The 25,179-nt window shown below is 47.3% G+C and overlaps 1 protein-coding gene across 8 annotated transcripts in view; it reads right to left on the minus strand.

Moving 5' to 3' along the window:
- The window catches only part of CASKIN2 (CASK interacting protein 2), a 95,255-nt gene that overhangs the window by 25,382 nt on the left and 44,694 nt on the right, over nucleotides 1–25,179 (minus strand). For all 8 annotated transcript variants that reach the window (XM_073684044.1, XM_073684046.1, XM_073684048.1 and 5 more), the window contains exon 3: nucleotides 15,919–15,970. In XM_073684044.1, coding sequence (XP_073540145.1) covers nucleotides 15,919–15,970 — 52 coding nt within the window. The remainder of the gene's footprint in view (nucleotides 1–15,918; nucleotides 15,971–25,179) is intronic.

Consider the following 25,179-nt stretch of genomic DNA (forward strand, 5'->3'; position numbering starts at 1 on the left):
GGAAGGCACCATATAGAACAGCGGGGAACGGGATCCACGTTTACCCGCACAAGTTCGCGGCAGCTGGACAAAAGTGGGTCACTGGTGAGGCAGGCCAGAGGAAGGATTGAAGGGGGTCCTGAGCCATACTTCCGAGCTGCCTGGGAGTTGACCGAGCCCCTCACCTGGTGGACGCAACACGGCTCGGGCAGTCATTGCCAGCTGAAGTGACTTGGATATTAACCGTGAGTAAAGACCCTGGACTGCAGTACGTTGTCTGTGTGCTTTTTCGCTCCTCCGGCACTACCGGTACTGGGACTCTCAACACCATCACTCCCACCATCCACTACACTGCCCTGGGGCCACACTCTTCCCGTGGGGAGTCACACCATCCCAGCTGCATACATCATCAGCCCCAGCGGTCTGCCTTGCTGCAGCGGTTCCTAATAGCAGCAATCCACGGGTGGCATAGTCGGACATCACTTAAGATTTATAAGGGGACTGCCACTGGTCTGACCACCCTGAGCCACGGACCGGGTCGCCACTGCTACCCCCCATCGTTCCCCTATTGCCCGGATCCGAGTGCCCCACGGCCCAGGGGGCAAGTCAGCTTTGGCGTAGTCGGCAGGATTTCGTGCCCGCTAACAACGGGTACTGCGCGCCTGAAGAGAAAGAGACTGTTTTATTGAGATTGACTGTGTTGGAAAATGGCGCCCGCCCCAGAAGAACGAGCGCCATAATGTGCGCGCCAAAAGACCACAGGAGGCCGCCTTCCATCGTGGGCCAGGTCCCAGAATGGCGCCAAAGAAGGAGCCCGCCCCCAACAGCCATGAGCGCGGCTGTGGAGATGTCCATCAAAGTGGGGGGGCTGCCCCTGAAAGTGATCGTTACCAAGTTGCCCCGGGACCACCCAATGGGGGTGGGAAGAGAAGAAAACTGTGGGGCAGGGCACGGTCTGGATCAGCCTAGACAGACCGCACCCGGGAATGGACGCGTTCAACAGCACCAACCTGTTGGCCCGGAGCCTGCTGCAAGCCGGACCACCCTGCAGCCTGGCAGAGATCCTGGCGCAGCTCCCGAGAGACCCGGAGCGTGAGCAAGCTGCACTGGAGGACCTGGAGCGGAGGATGGTCCGAGTGCAGCGGGGTGCGCTCATCGAGTGGAGGGAGGAACTGGCCCGGCAGGCCGAAGCCCACCAGCGACAGGCCTCAACCGCACCCCGGAGTCTGCCTGCCTCTGAGGACGGCGCAGGAGGAGAGAGGACCGGAGGACTGAGGCAGGTACAGGGGACGTCACCACCCCAGGCCCAGCAACCGCAAGCCTGCCCCAGCCTCCCGTCGCAGAACCCGAAGCCCCACTCACCGCGCCTGTTGCCGAGCCGCCACTGCTCCCAGCTAGGCCTCAAGCGGCGAGCGCCGCGGCCACGCCCCGCCCCTTGACCCCGGGCGCCATAAAGAAGGAAGCGTCATCGGCCCGGTCGCAAGGCCTGGTCAACCCGGGCGCCGCTACCCCACCAGCACCCCCTTCCCGGGCTGGGCCGCCACCAGACGTGACCAGAAGACCCCCGGCCTGGTCGCAAGGCCGAGTGCCCCCGGGCGCTGCTACCAGACCAGGTCCCCCCCACTATGCCATCGCTGGGCGTGGACCTATTTGCACATCATACCGGTCCGGATGGACTGCCGCTGGAGTGGCCGGCTGAAGTGACCAGCAGTCAGCCATGGAAAACCAAGCCCCCGCGCGAGCCTCTGATACTGGCTCCAGAGCCCGTAGAGGTCATCCTACCCCCACTGGAGGACGCCCAATTTGAGTGGGACCCCGCCGGCAAGAACTTGATGGGGTTCACTCAAGAGACCCGGGCAGACGCAGTCCGTCATCTGGAGGCTTGTCAGCAGCAACTGGCGACCTTCGAACGGCGGGAGAGGCGCGTCAGGGAGGAGCGGCTCCAGGCGAGGAGCAAAAACGCAAAGCCCGTCAAGACCCTCGGGCCGCCCGCGGTCCCCGAATCACCGGGACCATAATCAAATTCCATATGGAGAACGGTTGGGGCTTCATCAGGGGCCCGGAAACGGCAGGCGACGTCTTTGTAACCCGCAGGGACGTTGAAAGCCACCTACCGGAGGGACACAGTGGCCGTGACCTCTACCCTGGTGATGTGGTCACCTTTACCCGACACGAGGGCGCAAAAGGACCATATGCCCTACATGTACATCGACTCACCGAGGAGGAGCTGCAGCACTACGGCTGTGAGGAGAGCCAAGAGGACCCGGACGGGTCTGAAGAACCGTATGAGGAGGAAGAAGGAGCATATGGAGGACACCGCTACTAGTAAGTAGCAAAAGCATGTGTGTAAATAGTTACCCGTCGGGGTAAAAGAACTGTTTCCAGAGAGTGTGTGGTCCCCGTTGGGACTGTTAAGAGACTGTCACCTGTGTGCCCCTCATCCCCTACCAGGCTGAGGACTGTGAGCAGCCATTCCCCTCCCCCTTTCCAACCGGCCGAGGACTGGGAACGGCCAACCCCCTGTAAATAGTTGCGCACCCTACTGGTTTTATAAAAAGACTACCACGTCTACCTCGGGACAACGAGTCCCTCATGTTTACAAGTTTGCCAAGGTACCTGCACTTAAAAGAAGAATGCACACCTGGTCGCAAGTTGCACCGCCGCCAGGATCCAAGAATGTGTTTTGAAAATGTTTTCTTGCAAATGTTTTATATGAAAAGTTTTTATATGCTGCTAAATAGTGTTGTGAATGTTTTCTATAGTGTTTATATGTCAAAAGAGTTCCAGAAGTATTAGTATGTGTTTTATAATAGTGTGACAAGAAAAGAAAAGTGTTTCTCATAAAGGCAATTGAACCGTATTGCCCGTTTCCTGATGTGAAAAGTTTTAAAAAGTTTTGCATGTCCTGTAATTAACTGTTTTTGCTCTTTTCCAGCCCGAGGACGTGCTGTGGTTTACCAGGGGGAAATGTAGCGCCCCGAGGGCTCGGAAGCTACAGGGGTATTGCACCTCTGCCAGAGGTGTGGTATTCCACTCCCGGGTAAGGATGGAGTATGGACCAGGGCTCAGTTAGCTGCATACAGCACACTCACCCCATTTCCGAGGGACAGCTCAACGGTACTCCCATTAGACAGTAATGCAGGTACGACAGACCATGTCCCTGGCTGGAGTGGGGAGGGGGGAGGAATACCCAGTGATGTAGGAGCAGATAGGGGACGGTTCCTGAGCGTAGGTGGGAGCCCATTGGTTGCTGGTCACCTGGGCTCATGGCTAGAGGGAGGTATAAAAGGTGGGCACCATCTTAGGGCAGTCAGTTCAGTTCAGTCTGTGCAGAGAGAGGAGAAGACAGGGAGTAGAGGCTCTGTAGGCGCTCTACTCCAGAGTGGGCCTAGAGAGAGGCCGAGGAGGAGAGTGGAGAGAGAGAGGAGGTGAAGGAGAGCTGGGATTACTTCTCAGCCCAGCTCCACGAGAAAGGAGAAGAAGGAGGAACAGAGAAGGGAAAAGAAGAGAAAGAAACAGAAGGGCTCAGGAACAAGAAGGAAGAAGGGACCCTAAGAACCCACGAGAATACAGGGTGAAGGGTCAGGCAGATTAAGGGTGCCGGATCCCAAGTTGGTGGAGGAGAAACTACCCTCAGCCAAAGACCGGACGTCGTGATCATTTATTGGTGCGACACCTCATTAAACCTGCTAGGAAGGCACCATATAGAACAGCGGGGAACGGGATCCACGTTTACCCGCACAAGTTCGCGGCAGCTGGACAAAAGTGGGTCACTGGTGAGGCAGGCCAGAGGAAGGATTGAAGGGGGTCCTGAGCCATACTTCCGAGCTGCCTGGGAGTTGACCGAGCCCCTCACCTGGTGGACGCAGCACGGCTCGGGCAGTCATTGCCAGCTGAAGTGACTTGGATATTAACCGTGAGTAAAGACCCTGGACTGCAGTACGTTGTCTGTGTGCTTTTTCGCTCCTCCGGCACTACCGGTACTGGGACTCTCACCACCATCACTCCCACCATCCACTACACTGCCCTGGGGCCACACTCTTCCCGTGGGGAGTGACACCATCCCAGCTGCATACATCATCAGCCCCAGCGGTCTGCCTTGCTGCGGCGGTTCCTAATAGCCGCAATCCACGGGTGGCGTAGTCGGACATCACTTAAGACTTATAAGGGGACTGCCACTGGTCTGACCACCCTGAGCCACGGACCAGGTCGCCACTACTACCCCCCATCGTTCCCCTATTGCCCGGATCCGAGTGCCCCACGGCCCAGGGGGCGAGTCACTAGCATATACATTTAAACCACATACTGTATATTACCAATGCAGGGTGCAGTGTTTTTCTGCAGTGGTCTTTGATGATTTAAAAAAAGGGAAGAAAAGGTCAAGCTTATCCAAATTCATGTCAGTAATGAGGGGCACATACTTTCCACTTCCACCAGCAGTGGGTATTACATGCACATACATAAACTAGAAGATGAGCTCTTTTATGAAGTGTAAGGTATAAATAAAAGTCAGAGCAATAGCAATCCCATAATCCCATAAACCAAATCTTAGTAACAGATAACAAATGTATTTGTAACACAAAGCTCATTCCCACAAATGAGCATATATGTGACGTTTCTCTCTAAACGGCTGCAGGCACGTCTATTCAGTAAACCAAACCTCAGCCACCACTAGCCCAAAAAAAAAAAAAGGTTAAAAGAAGGCCCTATCCATTATAGTAAGCCCATAACAAGGCCAAGTATGGGACATCATCTTCTTCCCCATGGTAGCAGAGACAAAAACAGGCCATTCCTGTTTAGGCTGACTGTGATGCTGTATTTCCACAAGGGTGAAGATAAATGACCTTGACTCCCACGTCCATCACTCCATCACTCAAGACGGGACTGGGAATAAAAAGCAGCCCTGGCACACAAAATTCACCAGTCCACATACAATAAGTGTCCTCAACCGAAATCGTAGAACACTGACAGGTCGTGTCAAATTTTACTTTACTTGTTACACCACTAGCTTAAACGTGTTGGGTAACCACTTTAAAGGGGTTGTCCACTACTCGGACAACCTCTTCTCAATCCGAATGTTTTCCTCTTTTAAAAAAATAAAACTTTTACATTCTCCTCAGATTTCGGCGTCGTTCCAGCAGTGTTAGCAATCGGATTGCGTACCAGCCTTACGTCATGCGATCCCTGTAGCCAATCAGCACTGGCTTCACTCTACCCACCTTCGGACGTATCACATACATCTAGAGCAGCGGCTCTCAACCTGTGCGACTCGACCCCTTTGGGGGGTCACCTAAGACCATCGGAAATATGTGTTTTCTGATGGTCTTAGGCAGGGCCGCCATCAGGACATTACTGCCCTAACTGCTGTATGGGGCCCAATGAACAGCGGTAAAGAGCTGCTCACTGGACTCCAGGGTATCGTGTGCAGGAGCGCAGCCACCGGCGGCTTACATCTCGGGGTAAGGAGCTTCAGCCTTGGAGCTCTCATGGCCGAATAGCCGTGCAGCTCCAAGGGAGTCCCTCCGCCTCTTCTGTAACGCGCTGGATTCAGCACGTACGTGACGACGTCATTGCGCGCCAGGATGTCAGTCCAGAAGTGGAGCTGCAGGGATTGTATGAGAGGTAAGTATGAAAAACTTTTTTTTTAATTAAATGGTCTTGGGGCACATGATAGACAGAGTCGGGGGTGGGGAGAGCACGTGATGCACTGGGAGGTGGGGAGAGCACGTGATGCACTGGGAGGTGGGGAGAGCACGTGATGCACTGGGAGGTGGGGAGAGCACGTGATGCACTGGGAGGTGGGGAGAGCACGTGAGGAACTGGGAGGTGGGGAGAGCACGTGAGGAACTGGGAGGTGGGGAGAGCACGTGAGGAACTGGGAGGTGGGGAGAGCACGTGAGGAACTGGGAGGTGGCGAGAGCACGTGAGGAACTGGGAGGTGGCGAGAGCACATGATGCACTGGGAGGTGGCGAGAGCACATGATGCACTGGGAGGTGGCGAGAGCACATGATGCACTGGGAGGTGGCGAGAGCACATGATGCACTGGGAGGTGGCGAGAGCACATGATGCACTGGGAGGTGGCGAGAGCACATGATGCACTGGGAGGTGGCGAGAGCACATGATGCACTGGGAGGTGGCGAGAGCACATGATGCACTGGGAGGTGGCGAGAGCACATGATGCACTGGGAGGTGGCGAGAGCACATGATGCACTGGGAGGTGGCGAGAGCACATGATGCACTGGGAGGTGGCGAGAGCACATGATGCACTGGGAGGTGGCGAGAGCACATGATGCACTGGGAGGTGGCGAGAGCACATGATGCACTGGGAGGTGGCGAGAGCACATGATGCACTGGAAGGTGGGGAGAGCACATGATGAACTGGAAGGTGGGGAGAGCACATGATGCACAGGGAGGTGGCGAGAGCACATGATGATAAAATTTCATTTATTTGTAATTAGAAACAAATATTTCACAATATATAATTACATATTGCTTTTGTGATTAATCACTATGCTTTAATGTTCAATTTGTAATAATGAAAATACATCCTGCATATCAGATGTTTACATTACAATTCATAACTGTAGCAAAATTACAGTTAAGAAATAGCAATGAAATGACGTCACCGCAGGTCCTGCAAGTACACCGCGGGACGCCGAGTAGAGAGAACACCGCCGGGAGCAGACCGGAGAGGTGAGTATACAGTTTTTTTTATTTTTAACTTTTTTATTTCATTTCTTTTTTTCACCGAGAGGTAGCCGGGATGAAGAGGAGTTGTAGTCTCCTCTTCATCCTGGGTACCACACGCACCGCGATTACGCTGCAAATTCGCGGCCATTGAATTTAATTGAAACGCAGCAAATCCACATATACCTGCGGGTTTGCTGCGTTTCAACGTTCCTCAATGGCCGCGAATTTGCAGCGTAATCGCGGTAGAAATGGTCATGCTGCGTTTTGCAACGCAATGCGAATTCGGCGCGCTAATTAGCGCATCATTTGCACAGCACATCCGAATTCACATTGCTTTGCATGGCAGACGGTTTTACAAGCGTTTTCGTGGCCATAAAAACGCCGCAAAAAAGCTACGTGGGCACATGGCCTTAAAGGGTCGCGGCATTAGAAAGGTTGAGAACCACTGATCTAGAGGAAGAGAGAGAGCAGCAGCACATCTGTGTGTGGCCGAGTACAGACAGTTATTCACCAACCGGCAGCAGGTCTCCTGACCTGAACTTTACAGCCTCATATATGATTATGGGGTTGGCAATTTTGGGTCAAAAGACCTGTAGCCAGTTTGTGAATGACGGTCTGTAATCGGACCGTGACACACAGATGTGTGAATGTGGCCTTAATTGAATAAATTGTCACAATTCTTCTATCAACAGTCTGGCAGTGTGCCATTATCCCTCCCAATATCAGACTGTGTAAGAACACATCCCTCTGAGAAGGAGAATAGCGACGCCCAGTTGTCAGTTAGGTCTAGGCTACACTTTTTGAAGTGCTACATACAGATTTTGACCATTGTGCGGCAGATGAAGTTTTTCACGCTATTAACCTGCAGATATGGAGTTAATCTGCTGGTTAATAGCGTTCTAAAGCTGTGCAGCTGACAGTCCGGCTACCAGGTGGAAATGTACTTTATTCCTTCTGGTGGCCTCCAGCTCTCACCCATAGAGGAGCGGCTCCAGTCACCGCTCAGTACATAGTGAGCGGCTGCTGTAACCATGCTCCGGCACTGATGGACTGGCGGCTCAGCAGTGCGTCAGTACAGAGCCGGCTGTCCATGACGGAGCATAGTTACAGCCACTACTCACTGTGTACAGAGCGATGAATGAAGATGCTGCCACAACGCTATGGCTAAAAGCCGGAGGCCCCCAGGAATGAAGTTCATTTCCTCCTGGTAGGTGGACTGTCAGTGAGGCGGCCGGGGAGCTTTAGAAGGCTATTATCCTGCAGATTAACACCATATCTGAAGGGTAATAACATATTTTGACATAACATGTTCCCTTTACTGGCACTGTCCACTACTCGGACAACCCTTCTCAACCCCCATGTTTCCCCCATAGTAAAATAATAACACTAATACCTCCAGTGTCGGCGCCGTTCTAGCGATATCAGCACTGGCTCTCCCGGGGTTCATGCAGACAAATCAGACACCTGGAGCTCTCTCATTTCCTCCGAATGTCAACTACGTCAGAATGAGGGGAGAGTGAAACCGGGATCGAAGGCTAGTATAAGGGCAGAGACACATTGCCATATAACTCGTGCGAGGATTGTATTGCACTGAACGAACTGGCCGGCACCTCTCCTGACCGGAGCATGACAGCGTGATGGATTTCTATGCAGCTGTCAAGCTCAGGTCAGGGAGCAAACAGTCAGTACGAGGTTTACCAGGGGATCCTCGCACACGAGAAATACAGCAGTCTGACTCTCCCCTAAGTGATATTATTTTACTGGAAGGAAAGCATAGGCATTCAGAAGAGGTTGCCTGAATAGTGGGCAACCCCCTCAAGGCCAGATAGCAGCTACTATGGCGTTGATTCATCAAGACCAGGGTTGTTCATGCAGGGCTTGATGATGGGGTGCGTGGACTGGAGTAAAATTTCTAGCAGTACATACGTTGCGGCTCATCATGAATTAGGCGAGCTGCGGCGTCTTACCCCTGTTAGAACTTAGCTCAGCCCACTTTGGCAGAGCTGGATGAAACTACATATGAAATTTACATAAATGTGTATTTTGGATCATTGTTGTGTTGGAAAGTGCACGTCTACCAAGGGCACGGAGTGATGGTAGCATTTTCTCTTTCAATACAGAGCTCCCTGACACCAGCAGCACCCATGCAGCCCCACATATGGACACTGCCACCACCATGTCTCACTGTAGGCAGTATGCATTTTTCTTTGTACTCCTCACCTTTGTGATGCTATGCAGTTTTGAAGCCATCATTTCCAAAAAAATTTACTTTGGTCTCATCACTCTAGAATGTAGTCTCATAGTCTTCATATTTTTCAGCGTGGGCCCTGGTAACTCTGAAGCGGGCTTTTTTGTGCCTCAGCTTTAGGAGTGGCTTACTTTGTGGATGACACCCATCCATGCCATTCCTCTGCTGTGTACCCTGTATTGTGTCATGGGAAACACTCACCCTGGTTTGGCTTTCTACTTCTCTATCTCTTCTCTATCTATCTAACTACAATGATCTCAGTACTATTCATTCTCTATGGCAGGGTTCCCCAACTCCAGTCCTCAAGGCCCACCAACAGGTCATGTTTTCAGGATTTCCTTAGTATTGCACAGGTGATAATCCCATCACCTGCACAGGCAACTATCCCATCACCTGTGCAATACTAAGGAAATCCTGAAAACATGACCTGTTGGTGGGCCTTGAGGACTGGAGTTGGGGAACCCTGCTCTATGGGACTGCTCTGTACTCCTATTGTGCATTTAAGCATTTAGTAGGGCTTAAAGAAGACCTGAGCAAAGTTGCGGCCCGCGGGCCACATTCGACCCTCTGGCTGTTCCAGTCTCGCCCATGGACTGAGACAGTCGAAGGGCTGAAACTGTGGTCCATGGAACGCACCAAGCTCTCTGGTGGCCGCCGTCCATCCGCCGCCCGCTGTCACCACTCTCCGCATCCACAGGATGCAGACAGCGGTGAATACATTTGTGGAAGAGGGACCAGAGGGTGGGATGGTTGTAGGTACGTATGTGGTTGTATGTACCTTGGAGGCTATGTAGGGCTCACAGCATATATAGGGAGGCTGTGTGAGGGCTGATGCGGTATATAGGAAGGCTGGATATATGGAGGCTGTATATAGGGAGGCTGTGTGGGGGCTCATACAGTATATAGGGGATTTCAGCATACTTTATTCTGCTCAATATTAAGTGATACAATTAATATAAAATAATTATAATTAATATGTTTATTTTAATATTGAGCAGAATTAATTTCAGTCTATTGGTTCGGCCCTCCACAACAGTGATGGTCTCATGTGGCCCCTCAGGAAAATGAATTGCCCACTTCTGGCTTAAGGTAATTATTGGGCTTATTACACATCAAATCCGTAGATGCGCTCACTAATTAGACTTAGGGCAACTTTAAAATATGTGAAGTTTATTTTACAGGCTTCTGGAGAAAGACACAATGCCAGTCATTCAAGGGTTAATTCTTTGGAACACTGAGAGGGACTTTCTAGCCAATGAAGCACCAGTAACAAACACCTGTGGTAACTATGGCAACTGTGCTGATGTCATAAACACATATAGCATAGATGTAAAAGAAGATTCCGGAACCACAGGTCATACTTGCCGTACTTGATGTGTCTGGATACCTTTAGCTTCATCATTCCAAAATCTATAAGTGAAGAAGGGGATACCGCCTAGCCAGCCAGATCAGCCATACCGCCCAGCCAGCCAGATCAAACTAACCCTAGCGATCAATGGGGTGACAGATGTTGTAGCCAAATCTCCCTCATGTCCAGTACTAGCCGCCTTCACCTTTATGTGTACGGCCTGGAGACGTCGCATTAGGCTTCTCCATACGGCGCTCACACAGGGCACCTGTTTTGACCTTCTCCATTACTGTCCATTTTATGCTGAAGTAATGTGTAACCTGTGTGACTGTGTGATGTCACTGCTATCATATTTATAGTGGATGTATATTATGTCTCACTGTAATTATGATACAATGTACAAATTCTGGTACAATTTGCTGTTACGTATTGGCATGAACCTTCTAAGCCAAGGGAAGGGCAGTCCTCCAGCCATGGTTCCCTAGAGGTTTCCTCCACAGGGGGTTTTCCTCTCCTGAGTGCTGAAGGATGATTCTTCGTGAGTCGGAGGTTTGCCATTTTCAGTGTCTTTTTCATACCAATTGGCTAATTCTAAATTTCAGACACTGAATGAAATAATAATAATGTGATTTGTAATAAAATTCGGTCAATTTAACATCCAATAAAAGTGTTTTGTGCGTTTCTTTCACAATCTTGGGTTAATGGGATTTTCTTGGGGATCAGGCTCCAGCATCAAAGATCAAGCCATGAAGCCAGATATAGAGTCAGAGCATTTCTAACCCTTTGCTGGAAAACAGGACAGAGCAGAGATGACAAAGTGTTACTGCACAATTAGCACAAGTTCACATGCTTCCTTGCATTCAGATAATGGGGGCAGGGTCCGGCTGGGACTAAAATTCAGCCCTGGCATTTAAGAGCACACAGGCTCACTTGCTATAAAGTGAATGTGATATGTGTTCGTAATTTTTTGTGGATCGCTTGAGATATATATCCCATTCGGGCCACGTTCATACATTCAGTATTTGGTCAGTATTTTACATCAGTATTTCTAAGGCAAAACCAGGAGAGGAACAATCAGAGGAAAGGCATAATAGAAACATGTGCACCACTTCTGCATTTATCACCACTCCTGGTTTTGGTTTACAAAATATTGATATAAAATACTGGACGTGTGAATGTGGCCTTACGGGATACAAACTGCTGTGAAGCCAGAATAACACTATGTGAAATTTAAAGGGAACCTGTCAGGTCCAATAACTCTATTTACCTGCAGATATAGGGTTAATCTGCAGGTTAATATCATTAGAAAGGTGCCCAGCCACTGTACTGAAAGTAAGGCAACTGGGACAAAATAAACTTTATTTCTCCCAGGAGCCACTTACAGTGAAGAAGGCGTGCCCGGAGCAATTATAGTCACTGCTTACAGCAGTGAGAGCAGCAGTGGTAAGCACGCCCGAGCACTTTGACTGACAGCCGGCAGTGCACTGATGCACAGCTGTCTGTCAGTCAAGGGAGGAACAGAGCAAGCACCAAAGTGACCTCTCACTATCGGGTGCATGACTGGTCTCTGCTCCCCTGTTTTCTCCTTACAATGCGCATTAACAGTGCACTCTCTTTCCAGCTCATCACTTATCATTAGAGCTGGCGAGGTTGCGCACGGTCATTACGCACTGAGAAGAATCTTGCACAGTGACAAGATCCTACTGTGCTTATATCGAAACTGACAACCTAAGAATGCTCAGTAGAGCTGGGGCTAGCCCAGCCCTTAAATGGACATCACTGATGACGATGACCTTTTGTTTCAGAGTGGGGACAAAGGTTGCGGCACTGACAGCAGCCTGGGCCTCCTGATGATGACTGTTTGAGTATCCCAGCACTCAATGTGGATTCTCAAATGGATCATCATCAAATAGGAAATAAGCACTGACCTCTTCACATCTTATCATTGTCTTCAGTTTGTAAAAGCCATCTACACAAGGAACAAGATTTAACTCGTTCACTACCTAGCTACAAACACAGTTCTCAAGTCAGCTGAAGGAAGGCAACAAAAGCGTTAAATCCACTGTTTTGTGCAGACTGCTTCTACAAACACAGGACAGTGATAAGAGGAGTGAGAGGGGAGCAACTGATCAAAAAGAGAGGAGCTGCCAGAGAACAACTGTTTCAGACTCAGAGCAGCTCTAATCACAGCCTGAATGTGGGGGGCATGTAATCTGCAGAACTGACCTGAGCACAACTGTCACCATCTGATTTCGTTACAACCAGGTGAAAATTGCCATCTTGGGGATCCATTTGCTCCAGATTAGATGTCCATTCCAAAATTTTGGTAAACACATCCACTGATCCCTTCCATTTGGTTTTCCTCTTTTGGAGAGTCCAACAACTCATGCTACAAGATTCGGGCCACCGGCTGTGTGATGACACAGCATTTAATCTCAATTATCCAGGTGTCTATTTTCAGTAAGTCAGGAGACATTGTCATATTGTCTGAATGTTGACACTTGAGTTGATGTTTGTTGTAACTTACTATCTGTTATCTCTGAAAGACCGAGAGGCAGGGTCATTGAACAATGGATGCTTGCTAAATATGTTGATTAACCATTGTGTGAGCCCTGTGGTTTGCTGACCTGCAAAACAAAGGACAAACTAGGCAGATCTCATCACATCACCCCCCTGACCTGTGGATGAAGCCTTGAAGAAGGACAGTTGTGAACTATATAGGGGGATATGCCTCTGTATCAGGGTCCTTTTACAAAACCACAGCCAGGAACACTCTACATGGCAGCTCTACAGGACACCATGGCTCCATCAAGAGGGACACAGATTTGGATTCTACAGGATGCCAGCTTATGGGACCACAGCCCTGGTTCGAGGAATACAGATCTTCTCCTTTGACCATCACAGAACCCATACATACATTTGGGGAAATCAGGTTGGGACCCTCCGGTCACCTGGCGCCTGGTCCTATGGAAATGTTCAGGGTAGCCAGGTTAGGGCCCTCCGGTCACCTGGTCCCCATGCATACGCTCGGAGAAGCCAGGTTGGGACCCTCGGGTCTCCTGGCCACGTACCTCAATGGACTGTCAGCTTCCTAAGCTTGTCATTACATCCTCTCTGTGGGTGTCTGCCAAAAGTGGGGTGCCAATGGTGGGGTTAGTCGGCCCTGGAAGCCCCAAAGTCGCAGCTGCTCTAACCCTGGCGAGTCAGCGGAAGGGTGAGACTCTGTAATTTGCACCATCTTTGGTATTTTCTGAGACTGTTCTATATGTTTATTGTCTGTTTGGTGGTTCAATAAAGTATTGCCACACTGTTTTACCCTCACCCTGTGTTGTCTGAGTAGTATTTTACCAAAGGGAAACCCCTGGGTCTCAACAGGCTGCATTTATCTCACTCTGTTCGCTATAGTAGTGTTGGGCCTATAACTAGCACAACACACAAAGGTGAGCCTCCTTTACCTACACAACTACATTTTGTGTTTATCCTTTTTTTTTCTTGCCTTGACATCGGCAGGGGACACAGTAGTGAGGGCAGAGTAGCAGTGCCAGTCCAGGACACATACACTCCAGAAATGTATTACTTACTGGGCTGCTTGCTGCAGTTTTGATAAAATCTCAGTTTTCTATGCTGCAAATCTACCAGTTGTCAGAATACTGAGCTCTATATAACCCCACCCACACTACTGAGCTTTCCGTGTACAATATGCATAGGCGGAAAGCTGCCAATCAGTGGTGGAGGCAGAGTTATACAGACCTCAAGAATATAGAGGACTACATGGCAGCAGGTTTACTAGTCCTCCAGTGATAATCTCCTGCTGATATGATAACAGTGATTGTATCAAAACTACATCAAGCAGCCCAGTATGCACACATTGCTGGAATCAGGGTCTCTGTCTCTACATCAAGTTGCTTTCAAATTAGGGGGGGGGGGGGGCTAGTGACAAGATTTCCTTTACGGCCTACATTCTAGTGCTAGACAGAGGTCGTGCGACATATTTTACAGCTGTGCAAAAATACTCCTCATAACATTTTAAAGAGTGTTTTTTAGCCACAAAGGAGTATGCAATTTGCAGCAATTCCAATCTGTAACAATTCTAGAAATGTTAGGAACTTGTATTCATGCAGGGAAACGTTACTAAGAACAGCACAGTGGCTCAGTGGTTAGCACTGTTGCCTTGAAACGCAGGGGTCCTTTGTTCAAATCTCGCCAAGATAAAAAGCTGCAAGGAGTTTCCATGTTCTCTAGTTTCCTCCCACACCCCAAAAGACATAGTGATAGGGAACTTAGATTGAGCCTCGATGAGGCCTGTGATGATAATGTCTATAAAGTGCTACAAAATATGATGGTGCTACCTAAGAAAAATAGCTAAAAAAAATTCTTAGACAAAGTTTCCATACATAAATAGAGAATTGCGGTAATTCTAAGGCTATGTTCACACCATGGTTTAGCAGTACATATAGTGAAAACACCAGGAAAATGCCTGACATAAAAGCTTTGTGTGACTATAGGGAGCTATTGTTAGGAGACGGCACTCAAAATAAAAAAAAAAATTGTCCCATGTCTGGAAAGTATATGCATCACAGACTACAATCTTATACGTCAAGAGCCTTTCCTGGTGTATTCGTTCATCGGAGGATGATATAAAACATGAACACTTCTCTCCCACTGACATAGTGAGTGGCATATACAGCATACATACGGTCGTGGAAAGACTCATATTGGGAAGTTTAAATGTAGTGCAACGACTTTATCCGTACAGTTGATAGCGATTGCTAAATCACTACCAATATGCACCCAGCAGGTAGATCGGAGCCCCAATTACAGCTCTCCAACGACGGCACCGTGATACTTATACTTACTTACGGTGCGCCTCCTTAGTGGCATCCAGCAAGAGACATTGCCGTGCAGGCAGCCACTGGGACCAAATAGCTGCTGCCACGCACAGGTAATTTGTTTAAGCGCTTTGCTTTGGCTTTACTGCAACCCCTGATGCTCAAATCCCTCTCTATCAGCCGAAAGTGTATAAACTAAGTATATAGCCTTGTAGGGCATATAGACCCTATAAAAATCTAATAAAATATCACACCTTTAGTGACCCAATTGCTGCCTTTGTTCTGCAGAAGATGAAGGTTAAAGGGAACCTTCAGTTCTTCAGAAGGGAGGCAGCGATTTTTATGGGTGCCATATCCCCTACAAGGCTATGTGCTCAGTTTATCCGGTCACTTTGGTTGAATATCAGAGATTGCAATAAAGCCAGTATAGATGATTTTACACTTTAAACATATGTGTGCTTATTTATACTGTCAATGTGGTCTAAAAGACTCCCTTTAATCTGAGGACTTGGGACCCCCATTCTCATAATCGGTTGATCTCCAAGCAATGGGACCCCCCGTGATAAGCAACCTATTACCCTTCCTGTCGATAGGTAATAAGTTGTGATAGCAGCAAAAAGCCCTTTATAGCATATCCGGAAAAAGGTCACCGGCATTATTCATTAAACTATTTACCCACTACTAGATCAAGGTTCTCTGAGGCAGAAATATGAACAAAATTTACAGCCCCCCACTACTGTAATAGAATTGAAACTCGGTGCAGGTCCAGATACACTGACAGGACAGCCCAAGACAGAAGAAAGTAACAGAAGTGTATACTCACCCATCACTGTCCTGATAATTGATGTTTAACCTCTTGGTCGATCCCAGAAGTTCTGTAAGAAAAGGCCAACGGGTTATTATCTATTGCTCAATGAAACTGTGCGCATACATAATTAAGAAAGTAGGTCAGCCTAGAAACCACTGCAGTTTGGAGAAAGAGGCCCTGGACAGACAGCAATTCCTAAAATCCTCTAATAGGATAACTTACTAGGTCTGGATGTATAAGCGCAGAGCAGGACTTGGCCCATGTGGCTTTCTGCAGAGGCCAGCTCTTCTATAGGATTATTCTATAATGTCTACAGTGTCTCTGCTCATTACACATCTAGGCTGCGACGTCTTAAGATATTCTTACAGACTATTTTCACTGTCTTCCAGTTCTCTCTTTTTCTGCCTGGGTTTTAGAGAGAGAAGGATTTTTGTTCTTGTTCACAACCCACAGAAATCACTGACATTTTGCATACACAGACTGAATTGTATCTGCTGTTTGCAGACAAGAATGAAGGTCTATTGCCATGCTCTGCATACTTGTGGTCGAACGCACAAACACTGCGGCCATGCATAGCTATGTCCTGCAGGCTCTGGTTAGAAAAGTGGGGTTTGTTTGGAAAAAAAATGGGGATCACTGGCTCTACTGTGGATGATTCATTCAGTAAAAGGGTGTCACACAGCTATTAAATTACTCCAGGGCTGGGACAGGAAAGCGTTCATAGAACTGCGCTCTGCAGGAATTGTGGTCACACCAAGAGTTTTCCATCTCTATAGCAGGATATGATCTAAAAGCTGCTGCTAAGACAATTGAAAACCAAGGTGTCTCACTTCCACAGGCCCCTGTAATGTCACCCTGAAGTCAATGTCAGGGACATTTTTGGTGGAGGGCGCTACCCTTTTGCTTTATGCCTGAATAGAGATTGTCTGGCTTCATAAGTGTTTAAGGGTTTAAAAGTGCAGGTACATAGATTATCGTGAACAAGCAATACTAGGAACGCTCGTTTCACGATAATCTAATAATGTAAAGTGTGCCGATCACCCAATGAATGAGAAAAATGTTTGTTCGTTGAGTGAAATGAGTTTTAAGCTTGCATAAAGGGGTTGTCAACTACCTGGACAACCTCTTCTGATTCCCTATGTTTTTCCCTCAGTAAAATAACACTTATGCTATGTTCATACATTCAGTACTTGGTCAACAATTTACCTCAGTATTTGTAAGCCAAAATCAGGAGTCAGAGGAAAAGTACAGCAGTGTTCAAAATAATAGTCCAATATGACTAACCAGATTGTTCACTGTTTTTGGAATTATATTACCACATGTCAAACAATTTACCAGTTAATGCAGTAGATTCTAAGAAAACCAACAGACTCCGCATTCATGATCTGCATGGTTTTGAGTCTGTGTATTTGAGTAATTATTTGAAAGGGGATGTGTTCAAAATAATAGTAGTGTGGAGTTCAATTAGTTAGGTCAGTCATTCTGTGAAGAAACAGGTGTGAATCAGGTGGCCCTTATTTAAGGGTGAAGCCAGCACATGTTGTACACGCATTTCTCCTTGAAAGCCTGAGAAAAATGGGTCATTCGAGACATTGTTCAGAAGAACAGCGTACTTTGATTAAAAAGTTGGAAAGGGTAAAACTTATAAAGAAGTGCAGACAATGATAATTTTAGCTGAACAGTCTATCTCCTATGCTTTAAAATGGAAAGAAAAACCATAGACATGGAAGAAAACTTAAGACTACCATTCGAATGGATGGAAGAGTAGCCAGAATGGCAAAGGCTCAGCCAATGATCAGCTACAGGGTGATCAAAAGTCTCAAGTTACCTGTGAGTACAGTGACAGTTAGATGCCTGTCTGAAGCTAATCTCTTAGCAAGATGTCCCCGCAGAGACCCACTTTAAAAAAAAATAAAAAAAAGACATGTACTGAAGCGGATACAATTTGCCAAAAAACACATCAACTGGCCTAAAGAGAAATGGAGAAACATTTTGTGGACTGATGAAAGTAAAAATTGTTCTTTTTGGGTCCAAGGGCTGCAGACAGTTCGTCAGACGACCCCCAAACTCTGCATACAAGCCACGGTACACTCTGAAGACAGCGAAGCATGGTGGTGCAAGCATCATGATATGGGCAGGTTTAAGTAAGTCCAAAAAAATCGACCAGCAGAAGGACTTGCAATAAAATTCATAGCGTTATTGTTGAATTCTTTGCACAAGAGTAAAAACCACCAAGCAGTGTGCACATAAAATCACATAGAAAAGATACACAGGTTACGCGTTTCTGGCCCTTAGTCTCTACCTGAATACAAAACATATTGCATGAACTTTTATAGGGAAATACCTAAACCACAAAAAGATACCTCCCCACATACGAGATGGAGCTCAAATACTACAGGTGAACAAATCAGTAAATACAAGTAAACGCAATGGGGCATATAAGAACGGAGAGGAAAAAAACAAAACAAAAACAGTATCTATAATAATACACAAATGCACACAGTACAGACCAAAAGTTTGGACACACCTCATTTAAAGATTTTTCTGTATTTTCATGACTATGAAAATTGTACATTCACACTGAAGGCATCAAAACTATGAATTAACACATGTGGAATTATATACTTAACAAAAAAGTGTGAAACAACTGAAAATAGGTCTTCTATTCTAGGTTCTTCAAAGTAGCCACCTTTTGCTTTGATGACCGCTTTGCACACTCTTGGCATTCTCTTGATGAGCTTCAAGAGGTAGTAGCTGGAAATGGTTTTCACTTCACAGGTGTGCCCTGTCAGGTTTACTAAGTGGGATTTCTTGCCTTATAAATGGGGTTGGGACCATCAGTTGTGTTGTGCAGAAGTCTGGTGGATACACAGCTGATAGTCCTACTGAATAGACTGTTAGAATTTGTATTATGGCAAGAAAAAGCAGCTAAGTAAAGAAAAACGAGTGGCCATTATTACTTTAAGAAATTAAGGTCAGTCAGTGCGAAAAATTGGGAAAACTTTGAAAGTGTCCCCAAGTGCAGTTGCAAAATCCATCAAGCGCTACAAAGAAACTGGCTCACATGAGGACCGCCCCAGGAAAGGAAGACCAAGAGTCACCTCTGCTTCTGAGGATAAGTTTATCAGAGTCACCAGCCTCAGAAATCGCAGGTTAACAGCAGCTCAGTTTAGAGACGAGGTCAATGCCACACAGAGTTCTAGCAGCAGACACATCTCTTCAACAACTGTTAAGAGGAGACTTTGTGCAGCAGGTCTTCATGGAAAAATAGCTGCTAGGAAACCACTGCTAAGGACAGGCAACAAGCAGAAGAGACTTGTTTGGGCTAAAGAACACAAGGAATGGACATTAGACCAGTGGAAATCTGTGCTTTGGTCTGATGAGTCCAAATTTGAGATCTTTGGTTCCAACCACCGTGTCTTTGTGCGAAGCAGAAAAGGTGAACGGATGGACTCTACATTGCCTGGTTCCCACCGTGAAGCATGGAGGAGGAGGTGTGATGGTGTGGGGGTGCTTTGCTGGTGACACTATTGGGGATTTATTCAAAACTGAAGGCATACTGAACCAGCATGGCTACCACAGTATCATGCTATTCCATCCGGTTTGCGTTTAGTTGGACCATCATTTATTTTTCAACAGGACAATGACCCCAAACACACCTCCAGGCTGTGTAAGGGCTATATGACCAAGAAGGAGAGTGATGGGGTGCTATGCCAGATGACCTGGCCTCCACAGTCACCAGACCTGAACCCAATCGAGATGGTTTGGGGTGAGCTGGTCCGCAGAGTGATGGCAAAAGGGCCAACAAGTGCTAAGCATCTCTGGGAACTCCTTCAAGATTGTTGGAAGACCATTTCCGGTGACTACCTCTTGAAGCTCATCAAGAGAATGCCAAGAGTGTACAAAGCAGTCATCAAAGCAAAAGATGGCTACTTTGAAGAACCTAGAATATAAGACATACAGTTATATGAAAAAGTTTGGGCACCCCTATTAATCTTAAGCTTAATGTTTTATAAAAATTGGTGTTTTTGCAACAGCTATTTCAGTTTGATATATGTAATAACTGTTGGACACAGTAATGTTTCTGCCTTGAAATTAGGTTTATTGTACTAACAGAAAATGTGCAATCTGCATTCAAACAAAATTTGACAGGTGCATAAGTATGGGCACCTCACCAGAAAAGTGACATTAATATTTAGTAGATCCTCCTTTTGCAAAAATAACAGCCTCTAGTTGCTTCCTGTAGCTTTTAAGGAGTTCCTGGATCCTGGATGAAGGTATTTTTGACCATTCCTCTTTACAAAACAATTCCAGTTCAGTTAAGTTTGATGGTCGCCGAGCATGGACAGCCCTCTTCAAATGATCCCACAGATGTTCAATGATATTCAGGTCTGGGGACTGGGATGGCCATTCCAGAACATTGTAATTGTTCCTCTGCATGAATGCCTGAGTAGATTTGGAGCGGTGTTTTGGATCATTGTCTTGCTGAAAGATCCATCCCCTGCGTAACTTCAACTTTGTCACTGATTCTTGAACATTATTGTCAAGAATCTGCTGATACTGAGTGGAATCCATGCGTCCCTCAACTTTAACAAGATTCCCAGTGCCGGCATTGGCCACACAGCCCCAAAGCATGATGGAACCTCCACCAAATTTTACTGTAGGTAGCAAGTGTTTTTCTTGGAATGCTGTGTTTTTTTGCCACCATGCATAACGCCTTTTAGTATGACCAAACAACTCAATCTTGGTTTCATCAGTCCACAGGACTTTCTTCCAAAAAGAAATTGGCTTCTCCAAATGTGCTTTTGCACACCTCAGCCGACTGTTTGTGGCGTGTTTTCAGAAACGGCTTCTTTCGCATCACTCTCCCATACAGCTTCTCCTTGTGCAAAGTGCGTTGTATAGTTGACCGATGCACAGTGACACCATCTGCAGCAAGTTGATGCAGCAGCTCTCTGGAGGTGGTCTGAGGATTGTCCTTGACTGATCTCACCATTCTTCTTCTCTGCCTTTCTGATGTTAAGGCCAGAAGTGGCAGGCCAAGAAAAACAAGAACTGTCCCTGTGTTCTTCCATTTCCTTACTATGTTCCTCACAGTGGAAACTGACAGGTTAAATCTCTGAGACAGCTTTTTGTATCCTTCCCCTAAACAACTATGTTGAATAATCTTTGTTTTCAGATCATTTGACAGTTGTTTTGAGGAGCCCATGATGCCACTCTTCAGAGGAGATTCAAACAGGAGAACAACTTGCAAGTGGCCACTTTAAGTAGCTTTTCTCATGATTGCATACACCTGGCTATGAAGTTCAAGGCTCAATGAGGTTACAAAACAAAAAAAAATGCTTTAGTAAGTCAGTAAAAAGTAGGTAGGAGTATTTAAAACAAGAAAATGATAAGGGTGCCCATACTTATGCACCTGTCAAATTTTGTTTGAATGCAGATTGCACATTTTCTGTTAGTACAATAAACCTCATTTCAAGGCAGAAACATTACTGTGTCCAACAGTTATTACATATATCAAACTGAAATAGCTGTTGCAAAAACACCAATTTTGAAAAAGCATTAAGCTTAAGATTAATAGGGGTGCCCAAACTTTTTCATATGACTGTATTTTCAGTTGTTTCACACTTTTTTGTGAAGTATATAATTCCACATGTGTTAATTCATAGTTTTGATGCCTTCAGTGTGAATGTACAATTTTCATAGTCATGAAAATACAGAAAAATCTTCAAATGAGAAGGTGTGTCCAAACTTTTGGTCTGTACTGTATAAGCGCAATACAAAAAACATATACAAATACACCAGATAGTACAGATAATCGATAAACACAATATCATAAACAAAATACAATATATGATACAAAAATGTTTCATTTTTTTCTTTTTCTTCTTTTCTCTCCTTTCCTTTCTCTTTTTCAGAATCAATAATGCAAGATTAAATCAGTGCGCTTATTTAACCCATATGGGTACAAAGTATTCATCATAAGAATCCAGTACACTTCTCTGTTTTATAATGCTCTTCTACAAACTCTGCCCCTACGTGGTCTCCCCACTAGTGTTGAGCCACCCCCGTAGTGTTCGAGTTCGGTTCGGTTCGTCGAACACCCGTGTGTTCGCCGAACTGTTCGTCGAACTGTTCGTCGAACACCGTTAAAACCAATGGCAGGCAAACAAAAACACATAGAAACCACCTTCAAAGGTGTCCAAAAGCTGACAAACTGCTCAGAAGACACAACTAACACATGGAAAAGTGACAAGTACATATAGTCATGCGAAAAGAAAAGAGGTGGAGGAGTAAAAGGAGAGGGAGACACAAATATAGGCATGTCATGCCCTTCTAAAATCCAAAAAGTGAGAAGCTGACACGTTCAGTCCGCTCCTGCCCGTGCCACCTCCGTGTCGCCGGGTTTGTGCCAGAGCCGCGGTGAACCCTGACGGCCAGCCCCCCTCTCCCAATACTGGTGCCTGTCCGCTGGTGGGTCGAGCGAGCCCCCCTGTGGTGGAGGCAGCTCTAAGCTTTTTAATTTAAATTGTCTCTCTAATTTGAATGAATACACTTTAAATCCATTTACAAGGATCTATTGGAGGGCAAGTCTCATGCCAGCAGCCGCGTAATTCCAGCTCCAGTAGCGTCCACTAAAGCTGCTGCAGTTAAAAAGCTTTTATAAGGATCGAGCTCGGCTGTCCACCGCAAGGCATCCTACTGCCAGTCCCAGCCCCTATGCCTTGGGGTGCCTCCTGATGCTCTTCACTAAGTATCCCATGGTCCCGAAGCATTTCCTTTGAAAAAATTAAGTGTCTAAACTACAGGTGGTGTAGCTTGCTTAACAGCCGGGATAATCCGCTGACTAGCAGACACTGCTACTAGGCACAAAGTATTTCCTGGGCTAGATGCAGTTAAAAATTTGTAATTAGATACTCTCGTTGGATGCTGAGAAAGCATTCCATAGAGTCTCCTGGCACGCCATATATGATTCTCTTAAAAAGCTTGGGGTAGGGGTCTAGGGGACCCTTTTATAGCCAAAATCACGGCCCTGTATCGCAATACGTCACCTAGGCTGAAGATAAATGGAACTGTAGCACCCTGAGGGCTCGGTTGCTACAGACGTATTGCACCTCACCCAGAGGTGTGATATCTCACTCTCAGGTAAGGATGGAGTGTGGATCAGGACCCGACACCTGCATGCATTACACCACATTGCCGTGGGGCAGGGCGACCAATATGCCCCTGAGATGGGCACGACAGTCCCTGTCCCTGGCTGGAGTGGGGGGAGGGAACACTGAGGAAGGGGAACCCTGTAGTGCAGGAGCAGGGAGGAAGCAGTTCCTGGGTGCATTGAGAAGGGAGTATAAAAGGTGGGCACCATCTTAGTTCAGTGCAGAGAAGTCTGAGCAGAAGTGGCAGGGAGCAGGGGCTCTGCATGAGCTCTGCTCCGGAGGCGGGCCTAGTAACAGAGGCCCAGGCCTGGAAGAGGAGCGGAGAAGGCTCCAGGAACGAGGAATGAAGGGATCCCAGGGGTGCGGACGGGCGAGTCGCCACCGCACGCCCGAATCCACCTGCGTGGAGGGGTCAGGCCAAAGGGGGAGACCGGTCCCCGAACTAGTGGAGGCAGGAAACGACCCTCAGCTAGAAACCGGAGGCTCTGACATTTTATGTGGCGCAGCCCCTCGCTACACCCGCTAGGAAGGCACCACATAGGGTCAGGGAAACTGGCGCCAAGTTTACCAAGAGGAGGCCCGAGGCAGCCGGACAGAAGTGTTGGTAAGAAAGGCCAGACAAAGGACACACAAAGGGGGTCCTGTGAAGTGCTCCAAAGTTATCTGGGAGTTGTCTGAGCCCCTCACCTGGTGAGCACAGTACGACGTGGGCAGCCGTTACCTGCAGACGTGGTCTGGATAATAATAACTGTGAGTAAAGGCCCTGGACTGCATCACTGACTCCGTGTCGTTACTGCTGCTGCCCTGCACCATCACCCCCATCCTCCGCATACACTGCCCTGAGGCTATACTCCTCCCGTGGGGAGTTATGCTACGCTCTGCTGCACCCACAACACCAGCCTTAGCGGTCTGCCCTGTAGTGGCGGCTCACTCTGACCGCAATCCACGGGTGGCGTAGTCGGACATTTAAACATCAAAACCACATAAATAGTTCCGCCACTGGTTTGACCGCCCTGAGCCACGGAACCGGGTCGCCGCCACGAAGACTACAACCACCAGCATCCACCAAAAAGGGTCCGGCTCCGGGTGTCCCAAGGCCCAGGGGGTGCGTCAGAACATTTTCATCACCTTTCACAATCACCAATGGGACAAGGCAGGGATGTCCTCTGTCCCCTCTCTTATACATCCTAGTGACGGAGCACCTGCTCTCATCAATTCGCCATAACCCCAATATTAGGTGGATTGAGGTGGGAGGCACCGAGTACAAGTGCTCTCTATTTGCTGATGATGTCCTAGTATATATCACTCAATCACATATATCCATCCCTGCTGTTATGGCTGAAATAGATCACTTTGTTACATGGTAAAATTTTAAAATCAATGCAGCGAAGTCTGAGGCCCTCGATGTCTCCCTCCCCAAATCCATATAGGATTCCATCCAGTCCAACTTTCCCTTTGCCTGGCCCTCACAGGGTATCAAATACTTAGGAATTCCTATTCATAGAGACCTCTCCCATCTATGTTATCTTAATTTTGGGCCCTTTATTGAACAATTCCATACAGACCACGGTTGGCAAGTTAGAACTGTAAGATTCACTACGTGAACCACTGGTGTTTTGTGGAAAAGCACATGTACACTGCGTTCCAAATTATTATGCAAAAAGTGTTTAGGAGTGATAAGGGAAGAATTTGTTTGTTTGTCAGTTAAACTCATTGATGGTGATGTGTGTCAGGGCTCTTTATATCACTGTAAGCAATTGCAGACACCTGTGCTAATTAGTTTGGCAGGTGTGTCCAATGAAAGGCAAGACTACTTAAGAAGGCTCTCTCACATTATTAAGCAGCCTACATTTTCTGCCAAAATGGGAAAGAAAAAGGATATGTCGGCTGCTGAGAAGCAACAAATTGTGGAGTGTTTAGGTCAAGGCATGACTACAATCAACATTGTGCGATGATCATTATGAAGTGTCTTGGCAATCAAGAAGTATGTAGCTGATTCACAGTACACACGTGTGCGTGCTGATAAGGGCAAATTGAGGACTCTTTCCTACAGGCAATTACGTCAGGTTGAAAGAGCAGCGGCAAAAAAGCCTTGTCATAGCAGCAGACAAGTTTTTGA

Source organism: Phyllobates terribilis, unplaced genomic scaffold (genome assembly GCF_046119375.1).
Source record: "Phyllobates terribilis strain yellow unplaced genomic scaffold, ASM4611937v1 Scaffold_5__5_contigs__length_657084704, whole genome shotgun sequence".
In the NCBI taxonomy this organism is placed as follows: Eukaryota; Metazoa; Chordata; class Amphibia; order Anura; family Dendrobatidae; genus Phyllobates; species Phyllobates terribilis.